General features: G+C 43.8%; 1 protein-coding gene across 1 annotated transcript; it reads left to right on the top strand.

The window, feature by feature from the left end:
- Positions 1 to 887: 887 nt before the first annotated feature.
- On the top strand, positions 888 to 22,145 carry CD9 (CD9 molecule). Its single transcript, XM_072877545.1, has 8 exons — positions 888 to 1,066; positions 13,003 to 13,105; positions 16,017 to 16,114; positions 17,319 to 17,393; positions 18,358 to 18,450; positions 19,052 to 19,141; positions 21,011 to 21,094; positions 21,798 to 22,145. Exons 1-8 carry the CDS (start codon positions 1,001 to 1,003, stop codon positions 21,861 to 21,863), a joined length of 675 nt encoding a protein of 224 aa, XP_072733646.1. The 5' UTR covers positions 888 to 1,000; the 3' UTR covers positions 21,864 to 22,145.
- Positions 22,146 to 22,621: the final 476 nt, after the last annotated feature.

The raw sequence follows: 22,621 nt of genomic DNA, 5'->3' as shown, positions 1-22,621 counted from the left end.
CTTTGCAACCTGCTCTGGGAAACAGCTGCCCAATTCAATGTCTCCTCCACCGTATTAGCTCTGGAATGTGCTCTATCTTATAATTTATTTTGGCAACAATAACTCCAGCATGTTTTTATTTGCATTTCAGTAAGTCTTTTCTGTTCTTTCTGTTCTGCTCAGGGTTTTTTGACTCTTGATAACTGCTGAATTTCTAGTCACAGTGTATTAAAGATAAATTAAGGTACAAGCTCTCAGTTTTCATTCCTGAGCCAACAGACTCAGAAGTTGAGTGTTGAACTTCCCATTAAAATCAAAGGGAAATTCTTCACTGAAATTTAACATGTTTTGTCTCACAACTGCGGTGACCTAAGGGCATGTGCGCAACTAGCTACCGTGGATCAGTTGGCGGGCTGAAACTCATCCCACCTGATTTTTCTAAATTGCACACTTATAACTTTGTACAGACATATTTGAAAGATTAAAGCAGTTAAACTATGCTGCAAGTTTATCTTGTACGGGAAAATACCCATTTAAGCTAGGCTGATGTATTTAAGCTAAACTACATCTATGCAAGAGCAGGCGAAGTATCGGCCCGCACACAGCTGCAATCTATCCATTTTTTTGCATATTACGCTGTTACAGCATTGAATGATTTCCCCCGCACGACGGCAGCTGGGCGCGGGGAAGCAGCATCTCCGCACCGACACCGACGCCCGTGCCCGGGACGCGCGGGGCCGTGGGCCGAAGAACCCCCCGGGCTCCCCCGCGCAGGCCCCGGCGGCGGAGGCCGCTCCCGGGCCGGGGCGGCGGCAGGTGCGGGCGGCGGCGGGAGCAGGGCATTGGGCGGTCGGTCCGGGGCGCGGTCCGGGGGCGGAGAGGGGGCCGGCCAGGGGGCCGGGCTGCCGCTGGGAGGGGGAGAGCGGGAGAGACCTGGGTAGAGCCGGATTTAAGGAGTGGTGCCGGGCGGAGGTGTCTTCGTCGCGACCGTCCCTGCCGCCGCACGCCCGCTGTCACCACCATGCCTGTCAAAGGAGGCACCAAGTGCATCAAGTACCTGCTCTTCGGCTTCAACTTCATTTTCTGGGTGAGGGACCCGCGCCCGGCCTCGGGGCAGCCCCCGCTGCGGAGCCTGGGGCGCGGCGGGGCTTTGCCCCCTCGCCCGCTGACTGCCCGGCGGGGCTGCCCGGGAGGGAGCCCACGGAAGGGGGCGGGGAGAGGGGGGCAAAGTGCCGGGAGGGGTGGTTTGTTCGGGTTTTTTTTGTTGTTTGCTTTTGCCTTTCTTCTTTTTTTCTCCGCTCCCACGCCGCGCGGGAGGAGAGGGGTGGGTGCCCTCCCTCGCGCTGCGGGGTTTCCCCTGCTGCTCCCGGGGCGACCCGGGCGGGGCGGCGGCGGCGGCGTCTCCGCGCCGCTCTCCCCGCGGGGGCGGCCCCGGTCGGGCGCGTCCTCCCCCGCGGGGCCCGGAGCCGCCTCGCCTCGACGGGGCGGGCGGGGGAGAGCGGTGCCCGGTTACCTGTTGCGGCACTGACTGTGCTGCGTGCCGTGCACTCGGCAGGAGGTGTGTGCATAAGATACCTACCTGGGTTACTGCTTTTTTGTGTTTGTTTTTTTTGGTAGGACCGTGGTTAGCTAAGGCAGACTGTGTGTCCTGCCTCTTAACGTCTGCGGGGGATGCTGGGTGTGAAGGTAGACTCCCCCCCAGCAGTACATACAACGGTCGCCCGGAAACTTTCTTTGCGGGTTGTACTTCTCGTCAGCTTTTCCAGTCCGAAGGCTGTAACGGGGGTGGTGAGCCACTTCCTTGGAAGTTAGCGCTTGTGTATGTGAACACATCTTGGTGGGAGCCTCGGCTGAAGCTGTGGCTTCCTGCCTCAGATCTTCTGGGCAACGTGTGGTAAAGAAAAATCCTAAAATAGTTTAATCTGTAGGAGCACACGACTGCAAGGGGAAGTGTTATCTCCAGTGCAGTTCTGACATGACTATTCCTTGATTGCCAGGCAGTGTCAGAAGGCATGGCTTAACTGAGAGGTTACAGCTGCTTTTCAAACACTTGGGGTGTGGACATCTGAATTTAACATTATCTGCCTTATGGAAAAGTACACAGGGAATGCAGTACAACTTGCTTGTGTGCCTAATGTATAGGTGTGAAGTGTGAGGCTAAAAAAAAAATGAATTTTCTCTTGGCTGTCTGCTACAGTGGAGAAATGCGTGTGACTCCTTTTCACCCTCTGATGTGGAGAAATTAAGTTGGAGCTGTGTAAGGAAACCGCTTCTGGAGTCAGTTACAGTATTGCGCATGGGATGACTGGAAGATGCAATGCTAACGGATAAAGTACTTGTGATCTCTCAACTTAAAAATGGGTTTCAACAAAGAAAATGGAACTGGGCTGCAATTGAGGGAACTTGTGCAGAGGAACTTTACAAGGGCACAGGAAAGCGTTTATTGCCACCTGAGACTTGCCAGGACGGGGGGGTCATATTTGGAGGGTTATAGCTGGTAAGAATAAAAAGCTTAACAATGCACTGGCTGAAACTTCTGGGTCAGTGCGGTGCTAAACCTCGTGTTGAAACAGGAGGAAATATTCATGGTTTGCTTTGTGATTATTTTTTTGAACCTACAGACTTTCCACAAACTATTTTATAGTGCAAGAATGCTTGTTCTGGCAAAGGCATTGCCTCAAAGACGCTCTTAAAGTGAGTGTTGCCATTTTGGTCTCTAGGGCTCAGGGCTGAGAATAGGGAGCATCTCTTCACTTAGTTCAGGAGGCTTGGAGTTTTCATGGTAACAAAGCTCAGAAGGTTTACTTGCACCTTTGGGTTCCCAGTAAGCACGGTTGCAGGCTTGACCTGTTAACAGGGTGGAGGGGAGGAGGAGTGGTGGTGGGGAAGGGGGCTGTACCCTGTGTAGGCTGGTGCTGCTGCCCCAAATAGGGCTGCTGCCCACAGGAGCCATGAGGGTGCAGCTCTTCAAGTGGCCTTCCCAGGGGATGACTGTGCTCACTTAAACCCAGCTAGGATGTGGGGAAAAGAAGAGAAAGGGTGAGAAAGAAGAGTTAAAGGGAGATAATGCTTCTTCCTCTTGGGGTGTCCTGACAAGTGGCTGGAAAGCATCAAGAGGCAGTAGATGCAAGCAGCTGGGGTTAGCCAAGGATAAGCGTGTTTGTAGAACAGCTGGAGTAGTCCTTGGCTCTCAGGGTTCACTACATGTATCTCTGCCCTACCAAAACTGTCAAAGGGGAGTTTCAAGTATGGTGTTAGTGAGCCTCATGTCCTCTATGGAGGAATAAAGTAGCAATCTCTTGGGCTATTTTAGGCTGTTAAGCCTCGGTGAACAGTGTAAAGAGGTGTCTTAGGGCAGGTAGTGCTAGAGGACAGGAACAACCCTAATAAGAAAGAAGGCTTTAATGTTTCTTATGGCATCAGAGATGTGAAAAGTCTATTAAATAATGGAAAGAAATTGAGCAAAAGTGTTGTGCCTGAGTGCAGTTCTGATCCTAAACTTGAAGGCACAGTGACTGGCTCTTGGCCTTGGGAACCCCCCCAAGAGGAGAAACAAGCCTTTTCTTGCCTCACACCATGGGTGTGAGATCCTATTGCCCAAGTGCTACTTTGGAATGGTGACAATGATGTAGTTAGATTTAGAGCACCTCCTGGAGCAAGAGAAGCTAAAAGGTCCTGTGAAGCTGTGATCAAGTTTACACAGTACCCCCTTTTTTAAAATAAGTTGCCTCAGAAGGACAGCTGAGGAATTTAAATGGTCTGTAGCAAACATGCAGGTGTTTGTAGATTGTATGTTAGGTGGCATGTATTTGCCTCCATCAGACTTGAGTGAGGGCAAGAGGAAGCAGAAAGAGCAAAACAGCTGGGTATAGGAGGCTATTAAAACAAAAACTGGGAAACTTTCAAGGTTGAAGCTGTGTCCAAAGGAAGGGTATAAAGGTTCATAAATGCTGGCAGGTCAAATACAAAAATAAAATAATGCTAGCTGAAAAAAGCTTTAGGTATAACTTGCAAAAGCAAAATCATCTAACATATCCCTCTTCAGACACATTAGTACTAGGGAGCTTCCCAGGGAGTCCTTACACAGTAATCCATCCAGGTGTAAAAGTGTGTTAGGAGTGATGTTCTGTGGGACTTTCTCATACTGGGTGTGCTTGGGGAAGACCTTGGAGAAGTTCTCTGCCATAACCTGTCTTTGACTCTGAATCCCTCACAGACTTGGATTGACCTCTTGATGGAAAAACTGGTGAAACAACAACAGCAAATGCTGATTAACAACTTGCCAGGGTCACACAACAGTTGCTTCAGAACTACAAATGCATTGTGATTAGGTAAAACCTCCTGCTCACCACCTACCTCAGTGCCAGAGGGCTGGAATGCAGTGAATTTGCAGCTGTGTTTTTTGTTTGATGTTACTCTAGGTTATGGAGAGAGTGGCACACATGGTGCCTCTGGAATAGGCAGAGGAGGAGATTCTTCAAAATTATGAAGTTTGTGTACACGTGGAGATGTGACACTGGGGAAGAGAGAATGGCTGCTGTAAGGGGAAGTCAGACTTCATGAAGCTGGTAACTTTGAAGCCTTCAGAAGCCTGAATCTTAGAGTGTGTGCTGGTTAGTGTTTGTTAGTTCACTTGTTCAATGTCTCCTGGAAGTCTCAAGGCTCTTTGGGAAACTAAGCAGTCCTGGAGTAAGATCCTGGCAGGAATGAAATCGCTGACTGAGCGGAGGCAGGGCTGAGATGAGGTGGAGCTCTCTTGTGGTGGAGAGAACCAGCAGAGCTGGAATGCAGGAGTAAACTGTGTGGTGGTCAATACAGTCCCACCTAATCTGGAAAAGCATGTGAGGTGACACGTTGGTGCTTGAGAAGCATCCATTATTCAGAGCAATGAAGATGGGTGCATGCTGACATAGCAGGCTACGTGACAAAGCAGAGCATGACACTTGCTGAATGTAGGCATCGAGTAATGTGTGGGAGGCAGGAGCAGGCAGCAGCCTGGAGTTATGAACTAATTGGCTTAGGGGCATCTGCTGCCAGAGGGATGAAATCTTGAGAGAAAAGGGTTTATGGTAGCTTTATGAAAGCATCAGGTGGGTGCTCAGCAGCAGCAGACAAAAACCAGCTTCAGAAGTGAAGGACCAAGAGAAGCAGAAAGATGGTGCCACTGCATAAATCCATGGTGTGCTGGTGTCTTGCAATGTTGAGGGCTGCTCTGGTCTCCTGCCTACCTTGAGAGGAACATAGTGGAGCTTGGTAATGTTTGGGGAAGGAAGAGGAGGGTTTCTGCTATCAGGAACTGTTGAGTGAATTGGGATTCTTCAGCCTGGAAACAGATGGGGGAAACATGCTAGAGGTCTGTAGGATCATGATTGACCAGGTCCTACCTAGGGCTTGACTGTATTGAAAGAGTCAGTGAGCAAGAACTGGGGGGTATTAAGTATGAGAAGAGGAAGTTTCAGAAAAGGTTGTGCCTGCGTGCACAGTGGTGGTGCTTTCTCCCCAGCAGGTATTGTGGAGTATGCAGTTCAAGGGGTACCTAATGAATGCAGTGTTTGGCAGCCCTCAGTTGACTTTTCTTCTCCCAAGGTACTGTCTGTGTCTTTGTGTTGAGCACTTACAGGTTGTGCAAAGTGGGAGGTTAGTCCTGGGAAATGTCTGCCCTGTTCTGATACCCTTCCTGAGGAGCCCCCTTGTAGGATACTGTGCTAGGTCATGAGGGTGACTGATCTGATGGCTTTTTTCCAGTTGGTAAAACCAGACCAGGCATCTTACTAGCATGATGTCCTCCAAAACTTTCGGGACTCCAGAGCTTTGGTTAAAACATGCTTGTGGCCTGAATGGTGGGTATGGGGACTCACAGATGGTTGCTAGAAATGCTTGTCATGCCTCTGAAGTCTGGTTTAAGCATTGCATGCTTCTATCTAACTTGCGGGGAATGGTTTTACTGTTGCACTTAAGTAGATGAGTAAGTTAGGTGATCCAGTCCCTTCTCAGAGGGGTGGCTGCATCTTGCCTTCAGTTCAAGTATTGCTGCAAGCATCCGGTTCCTCACTGCTATTCTTTGGTAGGACTGGTGTACTCCCACCTGGGTTTGCCTACAGCTTTTCTGTCTCAGGGTTACTGGCACTGGCCCTGGCATCTTTGATGTGGTCTGTAATGAAAGATGTACCAGTTTAGGTCGCTGCAAATTTGGGGTTTGAATTGGGGTCAGTGAGGGAGGTGTTGAGGCTGATACAGAAGTGATATGAAGATTTTTCTACCAAGCCAACCTGAGCTTGGCAAGAGGTCAATGGAAACATCACATTATGCGCCTTACACCTAAGTGGTCTTACCAAAGCTGTTTTTGAACAAATTTGGTGCGAGCACATGCTTGATTACCTTGAGTTGTGTAATGAGTGACTACCTCTAGCTGAGCTCCCTCAACTCACTGGGTTTGCTCAGGCTTGTTGGCCCTGGTGACAGAGTTTTTTCCTAGTAAAACTGTTGGTTTCTCTCAGCAGCTTGGTGCACGTCAGGCAAGTGCCTGGCATGGCCATGCGTATGGAGCATGTGCCTGCATGTTTTCCCACTGTTTTTCTGCTGCTGAACAAAAAGCAAGGGTTTGCATCATTAAACTTAAATGCTGGGGTTTTGTGGAATACAAAGACATCTGCTGCTAATATTTATAATTTAATGTATTATAGGCAAAGAATTGCTGTAGCATACAGTCAGAGTTCACATTGAGTCTTTCAGCAATTATTTTCTTGATCCTCTACACTATAAGGCAACTGTCTTGCCTGGGCTCTCCACTCTTCAGAGTGTTTTGTGTTATATAAACAAATACATTTGTGTAAGGGAGTGCCTGCTAAAGTAAGATTAGGCCTGCAGGGCTCTCTTCTTTCTGTAACTTGAAGATGCCTGTGACTTTGTTTTGAGCCATAATCTCATCTGTTCATGCTGCACCAGGAACAGCTGGTAGCAATTCAGTGCTCTGGCTTCTGCAGAGGGTCTTCCCTGCTCAAGTGGAGAAGAGGACTTGCTGGATGGGCAGGGAAATATGCATGTGTATATGTGTGTGCATATATACATACAAAAGGAACATAAATTAGTTGTTTGCTTTCTGTTACCAGTTGATTTAGCTGCTGACTGCAGCATATGAATCAAAATGCTGCTTGGGCTCAGCTCAATGGATTTTAACTCTAAGTGCTGTAAAGTCAGGAATGGAGTTGGAGGATGTTGCCTTGAGAAACCTGATGTGAAGCTACTTGTAGTTACAGTTCCAGCAGTCCTACCTCCTATTTGCAATTTAAATTGCAAATATAGTAGACTGACTTCTGAATAGGAACTTGTATGAAATGGGCACTAGTCTTGGCGGTAGTTCAGGAATTCTGTAATGCTGCTCCTACTGTACTGGAGCACCATTTTATTGCAATAAATGCTGTGACATTAACTTAGCCCACAACATTCTTGAAACTAGCTTAAGCAGAAAGAAAATACTTCCTTTCCAATCTACTCTTTTTTTTTTTAAAGGAGTTTGGAAATAGCTGCAGTTTCTTATATAACTGCTAGCACTCATTGCACATCTGTTAGGAAAGCTTTTTTCCCCAGAAGTTTGAAAACCTGCGCTGTCATGTATAACACTAATCCTGTAATTAAGGGTTTAGAGTGATGTTGAGCCTCATCTGTACTTACTGTTTATGGGTTTTTATTTATAGAGTACCAGTAGGTACCAGGACAGAAAGAGACAGTTCATTACTGCTCATAATGCTCCCAATTTCTTTGCCTGTGTGCTTTGCAATGTTATATCTGGTTCTGGCTTTGTTCATATGCTGTCTTGCACAGTGAGGGAAAAGTTGTTTGTCTTATGCAGAGGAAGATCTGAGTCAGATTTTTAGCTAAAAGTTTTTTACCTGTTTGAGGTGAAGAGAAGGTAGTGGCTTTTTCAGTGTACTCTTGGCACACCCTGGGTAAAACGTACATAAGGAACAGTCATGTAGAGCCTGACATACCTTCTTACTTCAAGAACAAAAATAACAGTATTCTGTTAGATGCAATGCTGAGCTGACAACACTGAAAGTAGTATTTATTTTTGACTGACTCTACTGCATTTCCACATATTGACACCTTCTGCTAGAGGTGATGCCATGAACTTGATAGAAGTTGCATGCAAGCTTGGCCTGAATATGCTAAAAATAGCAGAACTTTGTTTCCTGTACAAAGGCTTTTTACAGCCTTTGATGCACATATCAGGAGTTCCTGCAGTCTCTTGTGTCCTGTCTATCCCTGCCTCCATGCTGTGGAAGTGGAGGAAGGGCTGGTGGATGCCTGGGGGAGTGTCCAGCCATAAGGACTTGTACTGCTTGGACCTTGAGCGCCTTGAGAGGTGGTTCTTTCTGTGGAAAGGTAAGATGCTGTAAGGTGTCTGCAGCAAGTGGGGTGCCTGGCTGGGGATTGTGGTTTCTTGAGATGGATCAAGGTGACAAGGTCAGAAGGGAATGAACAAAACAGTCCTTGCAAAATAGTGGTTAAACCTAAAATAAGCTTTCCAGCTTCCCAAAATAGTGTCATGCATTGCTGTATCATGGGATATGTTAACAAAAATTGGAATTTCTAGTTTGAAAAGCTCAAGCTTTTAATGTGTTTACACCAGTATCACTAAATCTAATGAGTCTCTGTGCAAGCTTTCTGCTAGGAGACCATATCTGTGAAACCTCAGGTGTTAAAGGAAAAAATGCAGTGAAAATTGCTTGATAGCATGCTTCAGCACTGAATGGTCCAAGTTCATGCTGAAGGTAGCCAAATATGGTGAGGGGAGGAAGGCAGAGTGTTCTGTATGGCTTCTGCCTCCAGGATAGATGGGTTGTTTCTCATCTCAAGTATATAATGACTGTTCTCTGCAGTGGTACAGATCCTTTGTCAGTTACCTCTTGTCACATGGAAGGCTAAAAAAAAAGCAGGGTGTCAAAGATAAATGCTGGGACACATCCTTAGATATGCTCAGAGGCAAAGCCATGTAGTTTGCAAGGGGGAGACCAGAGCAATGGAAAGGGATGACTTTGGAGAAGGTACTTGAGAGTGTGGGACTGGATGGGTGGGAGGAGGTAAGTCCTGCACAGGAGGCTTGCTAGGGAAGGTGCAGGGCTGTGTAAGAAAGGAAGATAGACCAAAAAAAGCCACTTTTCCATTGCAACAGGTGTAAAGATGCATGCGGGAGTAGAGCCTTTGAGGCAATGGGGGTATGTTTTAATGTGATGCAAAAAAACCCAAGGAGCCTCCATAGGACTAGAGGAAGAACAACCAGGTATCTTTATCCTTGCTTAGCATGTGTCTGTTGCAGCTATAGAATAGAGAAGTCAAGCAGAAATGAGCTGGGAGCTGTAACATGCTTAGTAGTGGTTAGCGAAAACACAAGGAAGCCTCGTTAGCTTGAGCAGGGTCATTAGTAGCATACTTGTGCCAGGACATGCTGTTACTGGAGAATCACTGCCACAAGCTTTTCCAGTACGGTAAGTGAATAGTATCCATTTAACTTCACATTTTGGTCAGACTGGTAAAAAAAACCTGTCTTCTGAGTTCCCTTTCCTATACTTTTTACTGCAAAAACATACTACTTACATGTTTCATAAGCACACAAACCTTCTCTTTTCTTGGTTTTGTGGGTTTTTGCACACACAAAGTGACTAGCTTCAGGAAAGCAGGCAGTTTTGTTCTTTTTCTGTTAAACTTCTTTCTCAGCACAGCATGGATCTGCTTAGAAATATCCTGTATTACTCAACTCCTATGACAAAACAGGTCTGTTATATTGGGAAAACACTTGGATTAAAAACCCAACAACCAGCTCTTCAGGGGATCTGCTTCCATGCAGCCTGAGCAGGGGGGCTTGCACCCCTTTCCCAGGGAGGAAAAACAGCAGCTACCAAAACTACCCCAACACAGCTGCCAGAACCTACTGGCGTAGGACTGGTGAGCAGAGGGGTGGTTGTGTACCAGCCTCTGGTGTGCCAGATTGGTCTGAGATGCTGCCAAGTGCAGCGGGTGCCTGTGGGGCTGTGCTTGCTTCTTCCTCTGAGGCTGGTGTTGGTGCCGTAGGCTCTCGTTTTGATGAAAACTTGAAGTTTCACATTACTTTCTTGCCTTCTGCTTTAAAACTGCCTTTTTTTAGTTCAGTGGTCATTGTGGGTAGGAAGAGCACAAACTGAGAACACAAGTCTGCTTTCCTTAAGAAACCAAGACAAAAAGTTTATTTTTCTTGCAAGAAGGAACTGCATTTTTTTCTAGTCCACTATGGAGAGAATTATCACTATATTTAATCCTACAATTTTTTTATTTATCTAGAACAGTTCACTGACATCAAGTATTATCACTATTCTGTGATCCCATAATCAGCCTCTTGCCTCCCTGTGATAACTTTTTTTCACAGGATGACTGCTTTTCCCAAGGAGAAAACATGATGCTTAACCTTTTCCCCCCCCAAGAGTTAAGTCTGTTTTTTTAAAAGGAGCCATATTAACTACGTCAGCCATCCCTAATGTTAACCAACCAGTTTGTTTTTCAAAGAGATCATTAACTGAGCCTTCTGTTTTGCTTGGACTTGTACGATTATCTACACGGTTGTAGTACGGCTTAGAGTTGCTTCACAGTTTGAATAGTCTGGCCTTAAAGGTCTGCTGGGGGATCAGCCCTGGTTTTAATTTTACAGTCCTTTGCTGTGCCCTGCTCACTTTGCAGTGCTGTCCCGAGCTCTCTACTTGAACACTGAGGTTTGTCAAACAGTGAACATAGGTAGGTGCAGACAGCTGAGTGTGCTTAGGCTTGTGGCTTTGCAATTCATGAGTTCCTAGCAAAAAAAGTAGAGGATGTAGGTTTCTTCTCCTAATGTTCCAGATCTGGATGCCTATAAAAGCTGAAGACTGTTTGACCCAGGGAAGTGAGTCTCAGAAATACTGGGTGACTTAACTGTAGGCTAGAAGCAGTCTGAGTTTTTTCCATCACTAAGCCCTTCTAGTTCTTGAACTGAGGCACTGAAGTGAAATGAGATTGCAAAGGCTTTAAGTGATGCTGTAGCAGTGAGTGCAGGTAGAGCAGCAGCCCTTCTCTCTGCTAGTTCCCTTCTTGCACCTCTCCCTTCCCCTGGGGTGCTTCTGTGGCACAATAAATTGAAATAACGCTGTTGACATACTGTGTACTACCAAGGTTCTTTGGCATAACTTAAAGTTATTTTGTCAGCATAGCCCTAACAAGGAATGCAGTAGGTATGTGCAGGCTTTGTTCTTGCTGCACACTTTGTGAGTAAGCCTGCGCCTATGTACCTGTGACACCAACAGAGTGCCTTTTGCATAGGTCTGGAAACCTCCGTTTGGGTTTGGCCCTTTATGCATTGCATATAACCTCATCTTTTTCCCAGTTAAAACCCTGCAGCTCCTCTTTGAGGCAGGCTTGGGAGTCAGGTGCCTGCCATACAAGAAATGCTGGTTTTTCTGGCATGGGTGGCCTCTTGCTTTTCTGCACTGATACCTGAGCCCTTTAGCACTTCAGTTAGGATGCTTTCTGCTGAGAAGCTGCAAGGGATATACCTTCACTTAAACCCTTGCTTAGCTCAATCCTCTGTCCTGTGTGACTCTTCAAAGCTTTCCTTATTTTTTTGGAAGAGCAAGCCTAGGAGATTAGCAAAGACAGCCATGGGCAGCAAAGCTGTGCCTGCCTTCAGTGCACGCAAGCACTCCTGTAGCAGGGAGAAAGGGCTCTCGGGCTCCCTGTGGGGAGACAGTGGGGCCGGGGGAGTCGGGCTTGGTATCAGTTGGGAATTTTTTTGAGAATTCCTTCAGGAATTCCTTCCATATTCTCACTGAAAATTAACATTTCAAAGTAAACACTTTCCAGTTTCTTGGAGGCAAATCAAGAATGTTGTTCCCTTCTTCTAGAAGGAACTTCTTAACAGAGATAAGGCTTTGGTTTTCCTTTTCGTGCATGCTTAGCCTAACCAAAGCTCCAGACTCTCTAAGCTTACTGCTCACACTTAAGTTTAAACTTTTAATGTCTGCTGCAATGTGTGTTGTTTCTGTCCTTGTCTCACTTCTGTCGAATTTTTTTTGATAGTTAAATGGTCTTCAAAGGAAAGAAGGAAGAGCTGAGAAGCACACTCCAGATTTCTAGTTTGTCCTGTGTTGTTTTTGGTTTTGCAGGCAAGATGACCCCAGCTTCTCTTTCTAAAGCAGGGAGGATTCAGTCTGTTCAAAGCAAACTGTTAGCATTTGCCTTACCAGAGTGCAATTCCCTCTTTCTTGCAACACTTCTCCCATGCCTTCTGCCAGATGTTTCATCCAGAAGCTAACTTATACACACAACAACTTGCTGCAAACACAGGCACTGATGTTAAAGGGAACCTGGAGGCACACAGGCAGAGACAGTAATATAATAAAACTAAATATTATCTAAAATTTGATTGTGTTGTTCCAGATCAGCACACAGCAATGTTGCTATTTCAGCAGCCTGTATTTTCCTCTTCCTGTCAGTGTGGTGACTTATTGGATTAGTTTTACCCTGTTTTGCAAGAAAGAGCACTCTTTGTAAACTCTACACTGCAGTACACTGAACTCTTACCAGTCTGTTTAATATGCTAAAACTTTCAGCTGGCCTTACAAGGTGCTTTTTCTTGCAATACGCTTGTCTTTCAGTGTGAAGATTTAAGATCACGAAGCCATGCACTGTCATTACAGTCACCCAGAATAATACAATGGGTTGGAGGGGTCAGTGGAAATACTGACACTTGGCACTTTGGTAAACCTCAGTTATTTTCAGTAAAGAACAAGAATGGCATGGTTTTTGTGTGTTGTAGTTTAATATGTAAATGCATCTGTCAACAGGATGCCTCATGTCAGGAACTAAGTTTGTTCTTGTTTTGGTATCCCCATCCTTTTATGCTGGTTCTCTGTCACCATCTCTTTAAATAAAAGCTGTATACTGTGTTGACTTCTGATGTTGTGACTAATGCAAGGGTGAATGTATTAATTGGTATTATTTAACAAGGCTTACTTGTTCTTACAGCTTGCAGGGACAGCAGTTCTTGCAATTGGACTATGGCTTCGGTTTGATTCACAGACTAAAAGCATCTTTGAACTGGAATCCAACAACACGACGTTTTATACGGGTAAGCTAGGAGATGGCTTGGGGTAATAGATCACACTTTTGTGCCCTGATTTATGGACTCCTTAGCCTTCAAGGAAGGCGAAGGTTTCTAAAGATGATGGCCCTAAACAGCCTTGGTGGGGTGGAGAGCAGCATCCCCTGGCTGGTGCAGGGGGCCAGCCTCTGTTGTGAGCTCTTGTGCAGACAGCAGCAGTGTCACGCTAGGGGTTTCTTGTCGTCTTATGCATTGTATGTCACTTCATCTTTTTCCCAGGTTAAACCCTGCAGTTCCCCTTTGGGTGCTGTTGGGTAGGTGTTTTGTAATCCCAGGGACTCATGGTAGACATGGAGGACATCTCTTCTGATGCTTCTCACAATGAGTCAGCAAAGTTTCACTCTAAACTAAATGAGTACTCACAGATGACATCAATAACTAATTTTTTCCCGCAAAGTGACCAACCGAAGCTACCCAAAACCACAACTCTATTGCCTCATCTCTCAGAAGGAGCACGTGTACTATTGTTTAACTCTTACAGGCCTATGTATGCTAATTTATACTGAACACAATGGAAGACATGAACAAATCTTGGTTTATATGAGCAACTATTACAGGCAACCTAGATCAATGTAATTTTAGGTAGGCCAGGTGGAAATTATTCCTTGACATATTCTGCTTTGCAAGATTACCAATTAGGGGACAAACATGTGTTTTCAGTTTGTTATTCTAATGCCATAGGAGTTCCTAACTGAATTGGATTTTATGCTAGCTGTAGGACTTTGATCTCTACAGTCACTTTTAGGCTTGGGCAGAGGAACACATGGTTCTTTGGTTGTCACCTGTAGGTGCTGAAATGCTTTTTGAAACCAAGTAGCTGCATCTGAAGACCTCTTAACAATTAGGAAGAAAGCAAATTCAAATATGTACCTTTCTTACATATATGTCTGTCATCTCTGATTTGGACTAATCCTTATACATACACATTTCACATCCCTGTAGCACCTGGATTTGCCATGTCCTGTATGGCATCACTCATTAGCCAGCCACAGTGTGGTTAGTTGCCAGGAAAACTGGCTCCTGTGGTGAGCTACTTGACCTGTCACAACACCTGAACTTGTGTCTAAAGGGTCAGTAAAGACTGTGTAAGGCATGCTGGGAGGTGCAACTCACGTTGCAGCCTTCTAATACCAGGGTAGCCTGTGCCTATAGGGAATACTGTTAGGAATTATGAGTTAGGCTTGTAGAGACCATAGCTGGGAATATGGAAATGCTTGTGCGACTTCATGAAGAGGCCACAGGCATGCAGACAGCTTATCTGTGAGAAAGCTTGTATTTAACCCTTGATATGCTGGCATGGTAGCAAACTGGGTTTTTTCTTGCAGTTGCCAGGAAGATTTCTATATGTTTTTAACTGGACCTTGGAAAGGGAACAGAAATCTAAACTTAGCCATTGAGCTGAATATTTAACAAGTCTTATTTTGGGTAGTCTAAAACAACTCTTCAAAATCCTAAAACATAAAAGTTTTATGATGTGATACTTAAGCTACCAGCTGAATGCAGCCAGTGAAACCTACTTGAAATCTCTGTAGGTTAAACTGAGTTTTAAAAAAGTTTAATAGGAATTACTGTTTTAACATACTTCCCTGGGAGTAGTTACTGACTGCAATTTCTAATAGGAAATTGAAAGAATCTGTCAATTTGCACCTAGTAACAAAGCAAGTTACCTCAAAAGCTTTCTAGACTACTGAAAATAAACTGAAATAAAAGGTTCTGATGGACTCTTTTTTTTTTTTTCAAAACAGAAAAAGTTTAAGCTGGGGTAAAAATCAGTGCCGGAATTTCCTGCTGATAAGAAATGTCAGGCTTAATCACTTACATATGCTTAATCAAGTACATATTTGTTTTGGCAGCTAATCTTATCAGCTTGCATTTAGAAAATATAATTTGCAAATGCTTATGTATGGCTTTCTTTAAATAGTATTGATTTAGTTACTGAAGGCCAGAACTGTATTTTTGTCTACGTTGATAGAAATGTTATACTAATTCTACATGCTTTGTGCTGATTGTCTCGTGTTTCACCACCCCAATAATGCTGTCTTGCCATCCTTTGGGAGTTGTTTCGCTCTGTCTTGCTGCTCTCACCAGCTAGCAGCTCTAATGCTTAAGCTGGCAGTTCCCAAGCTTAGGAGGAGAGGATTGGGCACAAATGGAGTCTTTTAGCCCAGAAATGTTTGCCTTCTATGCTCCAACACACTCTCTACCTAAACTCTGGGCAGAATGGTCTACAGGCTCAGCCATTTGATATGGTTTGAAGAAGTATCTGCTTTTGCAAAAGCAGAAAATGCTGAGTTTCTTGTAGTTAGAGAGGCTGTCAAGTTAGGCAGCGAAGTGTAGACTTGTACCACCATGACTGGTGGAATAATTCAGTGTTTTGTGATGAGAAAGCAGGGTAGGAAGCATTAAAGCCTTATGACAGATGATTATGATGCCTTTTAATACCCATTCTCCTAGAGGTAGCATGCTTCAAGAATTCTCAGATGTTGATAAATCACTAGTTCCAGCTGTCTCTAACTGCAGCACACTCTTCATCTGAAGATAAGTTGATAACTCTGGCTCTGAGCCAGTTTTAAAATGTGTCTTACAGTTTGTCTTAGATGGCTTTATTTTGCCTATTTTCTAAAACTTGTGAAACTGCAGTAGTGGTACACATTAATTCATATAAGTTGAAGTTTTTATTTATCATACATTTCCCCACAAGTTTTGATAAATGTTTGCTTTGAAAATTAAGTACAATCCTTTTTTGCTTGGAACACCTCTGTAAAGAAACAAATCTTGGCAAAAGCTACAAGTGCTATTTGTGGAGCAAATAATTTTATACCTTGCTGCTGAGGTCTCAACTAGCCTATATACATGTCTCTGTTTTTCTCCTGCCTAGGAGTTTACATCCTTATTGGAGCTGGTGCACTTATGATGCTGGTTGGTTTCTTGGGATGCTGTGGTGCATTGCAGGAATCTCAATGTATGCTTGGCCTGGTAAGTGTTCAGAGTAGTGTTTAAATTTTTAGCAGGATGATGAGAAAGGAAGTAGAATATTACTGTGCAGTTAAAGGGCAGCAGATGCTGACTGTTTTGGCTCCGCAATGTTTAAACTCATGGTCACCTACATAATGCTAGAGTGTGAAGTATAGCTTCCATTTCTGGCCCTAAATCCAAATGTTCATGTTGTATTTGAATACAGGATGACTTCAGGAGTTAGTGACATATTCAGACATTGAAGTATCAAGACTGGGAGTATGTGTGAACACAGAACTAAAATGTTGATAAACTGTTTAATAGATAGCATTACACTTGTCCTGAATTCTGAAGGCTGTGCAATCTTTAATCTTTCAGACCAGAACTGTGGTATTTGATCCTTGAAACAACAAGCCTCTACTGTTCATAATCACAGGATGAGCTCTTCTAGTTGTTAACTGCTCTGCAAGCCAATTATTGGAGAGCACCCTCATTGTTTTCAGACTGGAGGGGCCAGTAGAGCTTACTGGGTTCATGCACATCTGTACACTTGTGGAACTACTCATCCAAATAACCAGAAGACTTAGTTAATAAAAGACTACTACTATAGCCAGTGAAAGAACAATTCCCCTTCTGTGTCATGGAAGAAGTTAATTTCATATATTTCTTGCAAAATTATGCCTCTAGCCCCTTTGTAATTCTGAACATCTCTTTTTAAAGTGCCTTTAAATGGTAGTGGTGTTTTAGACTAGTCAATTAAACACAGAGATGACACTTTTGTTTCTATATTATGGGATACACAACAAAGAAGTGACCATTAGCTCTCTGGGAGTTGGTGGCAAGCTAGGTATTAAGTAATGACTCCTAAAGCAATAGGAGTAACAAACCAGAGAAGAATTGGTGTCAGCTGTTGTGATGTGTGTGAGTGACCTGGGCAACTTCAAAGTATGAGTTAACAGATGATTGGTTTTAATTAACACCGATCAAAAAGGACTTCTGCTTGGAAAACACTGCCAGGCTTTCTGATGCTCCTGGGAAGAAGTGCTGACCCAATGCAGTGTACCCTCTTTCCTACTCTTACCAGTGCTTCAGACCTCCAGCTGGAACCTGGTTGAGTGACAGTTCCCACAAGGCTGGATGCTGGGGACTGGACAAGCTTGCAGTATATATGTGTTATGCTGTTTTGCAGTGCTGTGGTCTTAATGATGTGGTCTTTCTTTTCTAGTTCTTCCTCTTCCTTTTTGTGATTTTTGCCCTTGAAATTGCTGCTGCGATCTGGGGATTTGCAAATAAAGAAAAGGTAGGTTGCTCTTAAAAGTTGGCAGGGTGGTGAGATGCTGGAGCAGGTTGCCCAGAGAAGTTGTGGATGCCCCATCATGGGAAGTGTTCAAAGTCACGTTGGGCAGGGCTTTGAGAAACCCGATCAAGTGAAAGATGTCCGTGCCCATGGCAGGGAGGGTGGACTAGATGATCTTTAAAAGTCCCTTCTGACCCAAACTGTTCTGTGATGCTATGACTGTGCCCACAGAAAGTTAGCAGTCTACTGAAATCTATACCAGTACTAGTCAAATCCTGATTACCCAGGGAATTTGGGGGAGAGGAAGATGCATTCTAGCAAAACAATACAAGAAATCAAACTCTAATATTTAAAAATGAGACTGTAGCAGAGAAGCCAGAATCCAAGATGCTGTTGCATTCTAGAGATGCCCTCCAGGCAGTACCTGGCTGAGCTGTGAGGTGAAGCAGGCCATCAGTGAGGCTTTATCACTTCTGGATATGGGCTGGGTCAGCTATGGGCTGACTGTTTCTGCATCTAAAACATTACTATCTGGGCTGTCCCCTCACAAGCAGGCAAGATTCTGTCTTTTTTCAAAATAAGGTGCTTGGTGATCAGGGTTGCTTTTCTGCTTGTATTATACAACAGGGGAATATAGCAACTTCTGGGGTACAGAAATGAATAGGGAATATTTTTGTGTAACCAGTGAGTAAAGACTTGGTTCTCTCACTCCTAGAAACTCAGAGCTTTAGAAGGGAAACTTAATCTTATCTGTTTAGGCGTGTCTTCTAAGGTGAGTGTACCAGTTAGGCTCACCTGTTCTGGGTGAGAAATGCTGTCCACCCTCTGTTTCCACCCTCTATTCCTACATGTCAAAAGGATGGGTATTGTAGGTTGCAGAATTTTTAATGGCTGAGATGTACTCAACACAAGTTTTCCATAATTAAGGTAAGACAGTAATACACCACAACTCTCTACTATCCTGTAGGTTATTGAAGAGTTAAAGGACTTCTACATGGAAACCTATGCAAAGAGATCTCAAGCAGCTGCCAGAGAGACCCTGAAAGCATTTCAGTTAGCTGTAAGTACACAGTTATGCATAAACTAGACAGTAATGCAGCTTGTTCACTCTGTTCTCCATGTCATCCAGTCCCCTGTACACGTCTAGTACCTTACTAACTAGAAGAAACTAACTAGAAGAAACCAAAGGAATATTAGTAACAAATTGCAGAGATCTTTTTGTATAGTATCAGTGAATTCAATATGCCTTTTTGTCCCTCCGAACCTCTGAAATGCATAGAACTAGTTCTTGTCTTCCTAAACACACTTAGGAGCAAGCTGGGAAACTCTAGGTCTGTGATATTGATCTAGAGGCACCACAGTATGCATACCTGCATGTCTATGAGGAGTTCATCCTAGTGTCTGTAAGAAGTACAAGCTGTCACCAAAATTAATGTGTGTATACATAATGAGATCTAGCTCTTCCTTTCAGAATCTCGTCCTTTAATGCAACAAAGGCTTTTTAAAATGAGGTTTATAGCAGTCACATTGGCAGGACTTATAAGTAAATTTGCATAAGGTCTGTAATAAAACCTAATGTAATCTATTTCTCCTCTTTACCAAATACAGAACAAAAATAAGGATTACTTAACCTGGTTCTCTTTTCCTGTTTTCTCTTGTAGCTAGACTGCTGTGGTCTTACAGGAGTTCTTGAGCAGCAGTTCATGGACACCTGTCCGAAGAAGACAATGCTCCAGTCGCTTTCTACAGTGGTAAAGCATGACTTAATTCACCAACAGCTCTACCCAATGAGTAGAATGAGAAACATTTCTAAATAAACCCTTCCAGTCCATAGGAGATTCCCATGTCACACTTACTTAGCAACCTATCTCTATAATCAGTTTGGTTGTGGAAAATCAACGTACTGTTACCGTGGAAAGAACAAGCAGGGTCAGCAGGAAATCTGAACTTGCACAGGAACCGTGCAGTCTCTGTGTCACTAGACCCACTGGCATGATGGACAGTGTTAAGGCCAAAAGGTCACCTAAAAAAAAAAAACATTGGAGAGCTCTGTTCTCCTGGCTCCTCGTATTGCCAAAGCACCTTCCTGGTGCTGCATGAGAGCTGTTGCCTCCTCCTCTTGGTTAGGGAGAAGTAGAGCATGGGGTGGGAGCAGGTCTGAAGCTTTAGCAAGGAAAAGGAGAGAGGGGTAATGCATTGGTGGCCTCTATAGGTGAGTATGTCATCATGAAGCCAACTCTCTGAATTGGATTCCCTTGTTGAAATATTGCTGCAAAGATGCCTGTATGCCACAGATAAAGGAGAGGCATCTTGTATAGTTCTTAACTACCCCTTTTCCTCTTTCTCTTACAACTGTCTTGTGCTTTTGCTTTGTGGTCTAAGACAAGCCTGTATGAGTCTTCCTGTAGACAATAAGGTTCTCATGATGCAGGAATTCAATTAATGACTTGATTTTTTCACATTACTTGTGCTCTTCCTTTCACTACAGATGATTTTGTGCCTTCAAATGTCTGACCACATGAGACATTTCAGCCTGTATTTAGACTGTATCTTTAGTCCTGTCCATACAATCTGCTATGAGTTAGACTATATGGGAGTAGATGAGAGAGCATGCAGGTTTTATTGTTTGCTTTTATTCTGCTAAATGTGTGTTAGCTTCATCTGTTGCCTTCATCTTGTGATGTGTTTATGGCCTAGTCCCAACTGTAGAAAAAACAGTAGATACACTGCAAGATTAAAGGGATGTAATGGTGTGGCTGATCTTTGTGCCCCTAAGAAGCAGTGCTGTATTGATATTCTGATTTAACTGGTTAATTCTTGCCAGTATATCACTTTAATACTCAATTCAGTCTTTCCTTCTGGACTGGATAAGGAACAACTAAAGAAAAATAAGTTTCAGCAGCTCGCTATAGTCTTCTGCTGGAATAAGTAGGACAGGAGTTGGGATGAGACTTTGACCAGCTACCAGGCTCTTAAAGACTTACACCACTGTAAAAGTTCTTTGTTCTTTTTCTTGGCTACTATGTGTCTTTGCTGGGGAAAGGACTGTACTTAAATTTTTCATTGTAATTCATTGTCCTGGAAGTGTCAAACTGGCACCTCTATGAATCTACCCATAGCCCAGCATGTATGCATGCAGCTCAAGAAATCCTGCCATTCCTATGCACCATGTGTTCATAAGGTGTCTGCAAAATTACAATAGCAATTGGAAGTATCAAGAGTGGCTTCAAACCTATTTTGAGAAGGGCTGAACAATACAGCAGCTTAAATGCTGACAGCCATTAGTAACAAGCCAAGTCTGGTATAACTGCTGTTGGTCCTGATCCACCTGATCAACTGCAGGTGTTGAGAAGGGAATCCTGCTGTACCCAAGGTGCAGTTAAGAGATACTTCAAGAGTAGATTTCAGCTGCTTTTGTGTTGGATCATCCCTGGCTCTCTTTAAAGATATGAAAATAAAGGCCAGCTCAAAGCAGCTTTCAAAAGATCAGTCTTCATCTCTAATGTAAGCAGACTTGCTCAAAGATGTAGCATCAGTTGGCAGACTTGAGCTCAAACAAGCAAGCAGAAACAAACCTTTTGTATGTATGAAACACTAATGAATGGTCTGTTTCTTTTCAGTCGTGCCCTGCTGCCATTGATGATGTCTTTAATTCAAAATTGAATGTGATTGGAGCAGTTGGCCTTGGCATTGCTGTAATAATGGTGAGTTTCCAGATTTAGAGGGTAGCTGTATGGCCAAAGGATACTTACAGCAGAAGTCCGAATAGTGCCTGGCATGGCAGTCTTACAAGCCCATTCCACTAATGACAAGTAGCAGCAGGATCAGGGTGTGTGCTGTGGGGCCCTGAGGCCGCACAGAGGGTGGGGTGTCTTGGACCTCCCTGCTTCTGCTTTGGATTAGGATCTGCCTCCTTGTAGTTTTAGCAGTGGTGAAGTTGTATTGGTAGTATGTGTATATATAGGGTGAAGATGTATTGGTCATGTTGCCAGCCCACTTCTTAATACTAATATCTCTTGGGGATCCTTGCTTTTGTTTCCTCTTATAACAATTAAAGACTCTACTAGAGAACTGAAATAATAGTGCTAGTAAAACTTGCACTTTTTTGTTTGACTTCTCTGGAGGGAAGTATGACATGGATGCAAATATGCTGGGACGATCAAAGATTTCTTAGGAGATATGGCAGTGGTTTATAGCTGATCTATTTTGAAGTATTGAGGGTGAAGGGGATTAATGAGAATGGACTGAAACTTGTGGGTGGAGGGGAAGGGAGGGGCAGGGACATGAACTGCAGAATAAAGTGTTAATATAGCCTCTGGGCTGGGAAGAGCAGCTATGCTTGTCCCCATGTTGATAGAAGAATGTGCTTTGGTCCTCCAATTTCTAATGCATTTGCTTTCTTTACAGATTTTCGGCATGATATTCAGTATGGTTCTCTGCTGTGCTATCCGCAAAAACAGAGAAATGGTCTAAGAGCTAAAAACCCAAGACTGCTGCACTATAAAATCTTTGTCATTAACTTTAGTGTTCTGAAAGCATTTCTAAAAAGTTATATATTTGTTACCTTTTTAATGCTTTATTTGGTACTGATGTAGGTTCGCTTTTTATGCTATAGGTTAAAATGATAAAGGTATATCTGACTCGACAAATATTGTACATAAAATATCTGACTTTCTTGAAACTTATGTAATTTGGATGTAATTTATGTTGGAGACAATTTGATACTTAATAAAGAGTAAGATGTATGTTTGGGGAGAGGAGACTTTACTATGCTTATTAATCATACTGTTTGATGCATAGCATGGAGTTGAACTTGCATAGCATGTTAAGTGTTAAATCACTAGAGCTTTAGTATAAAGCAAGAAATAACTCCTATGCTAATGCTATATTTGAAGGAAATTCCAAGGAATGGAAAAGATGACTGTCAGAGCACTTCAGGGACGGTATCATTATTCCTCCTTTCCTTAGTGTGTGTGAACAAAAGCAGTTCTTATTTGTATTCCTAAAATGTTACTACTGTAACACTTTTACTCATCTTCATACAGCGTGCCAAAGGATGACTGTCATGCTGGTGATACGCAGGCAGTGGTACTTTGATGCAAACAGGCTGGGCTCTATACTGGAGCCAGCTGGGCTTTCTTATATCAGCCTGTTGTCTGGCATAACTCTGTCCCCTGGCATCTGACATGGCCTTGGTCCCTGGACAAGGCAGGTTCCCCATAGTGTATGCT

This window comes from Ciconia boyciana, chromosome 1 (assembly GCF_034638445.1).
Source record: "Ciconia boyciana chromosome 1, ASM3463844v1, whole genome shotgun sequence".
Classification (NCBI taxonomy): Eukaryota; Metazoa; Chordata; class Aves; order Ciconiiformes; family Ciconiidae; genus Ciconia; species Ciconia boyciana.
This window is presented reverse-complemented; position numbering and strand designations above follow the sequence as displayed.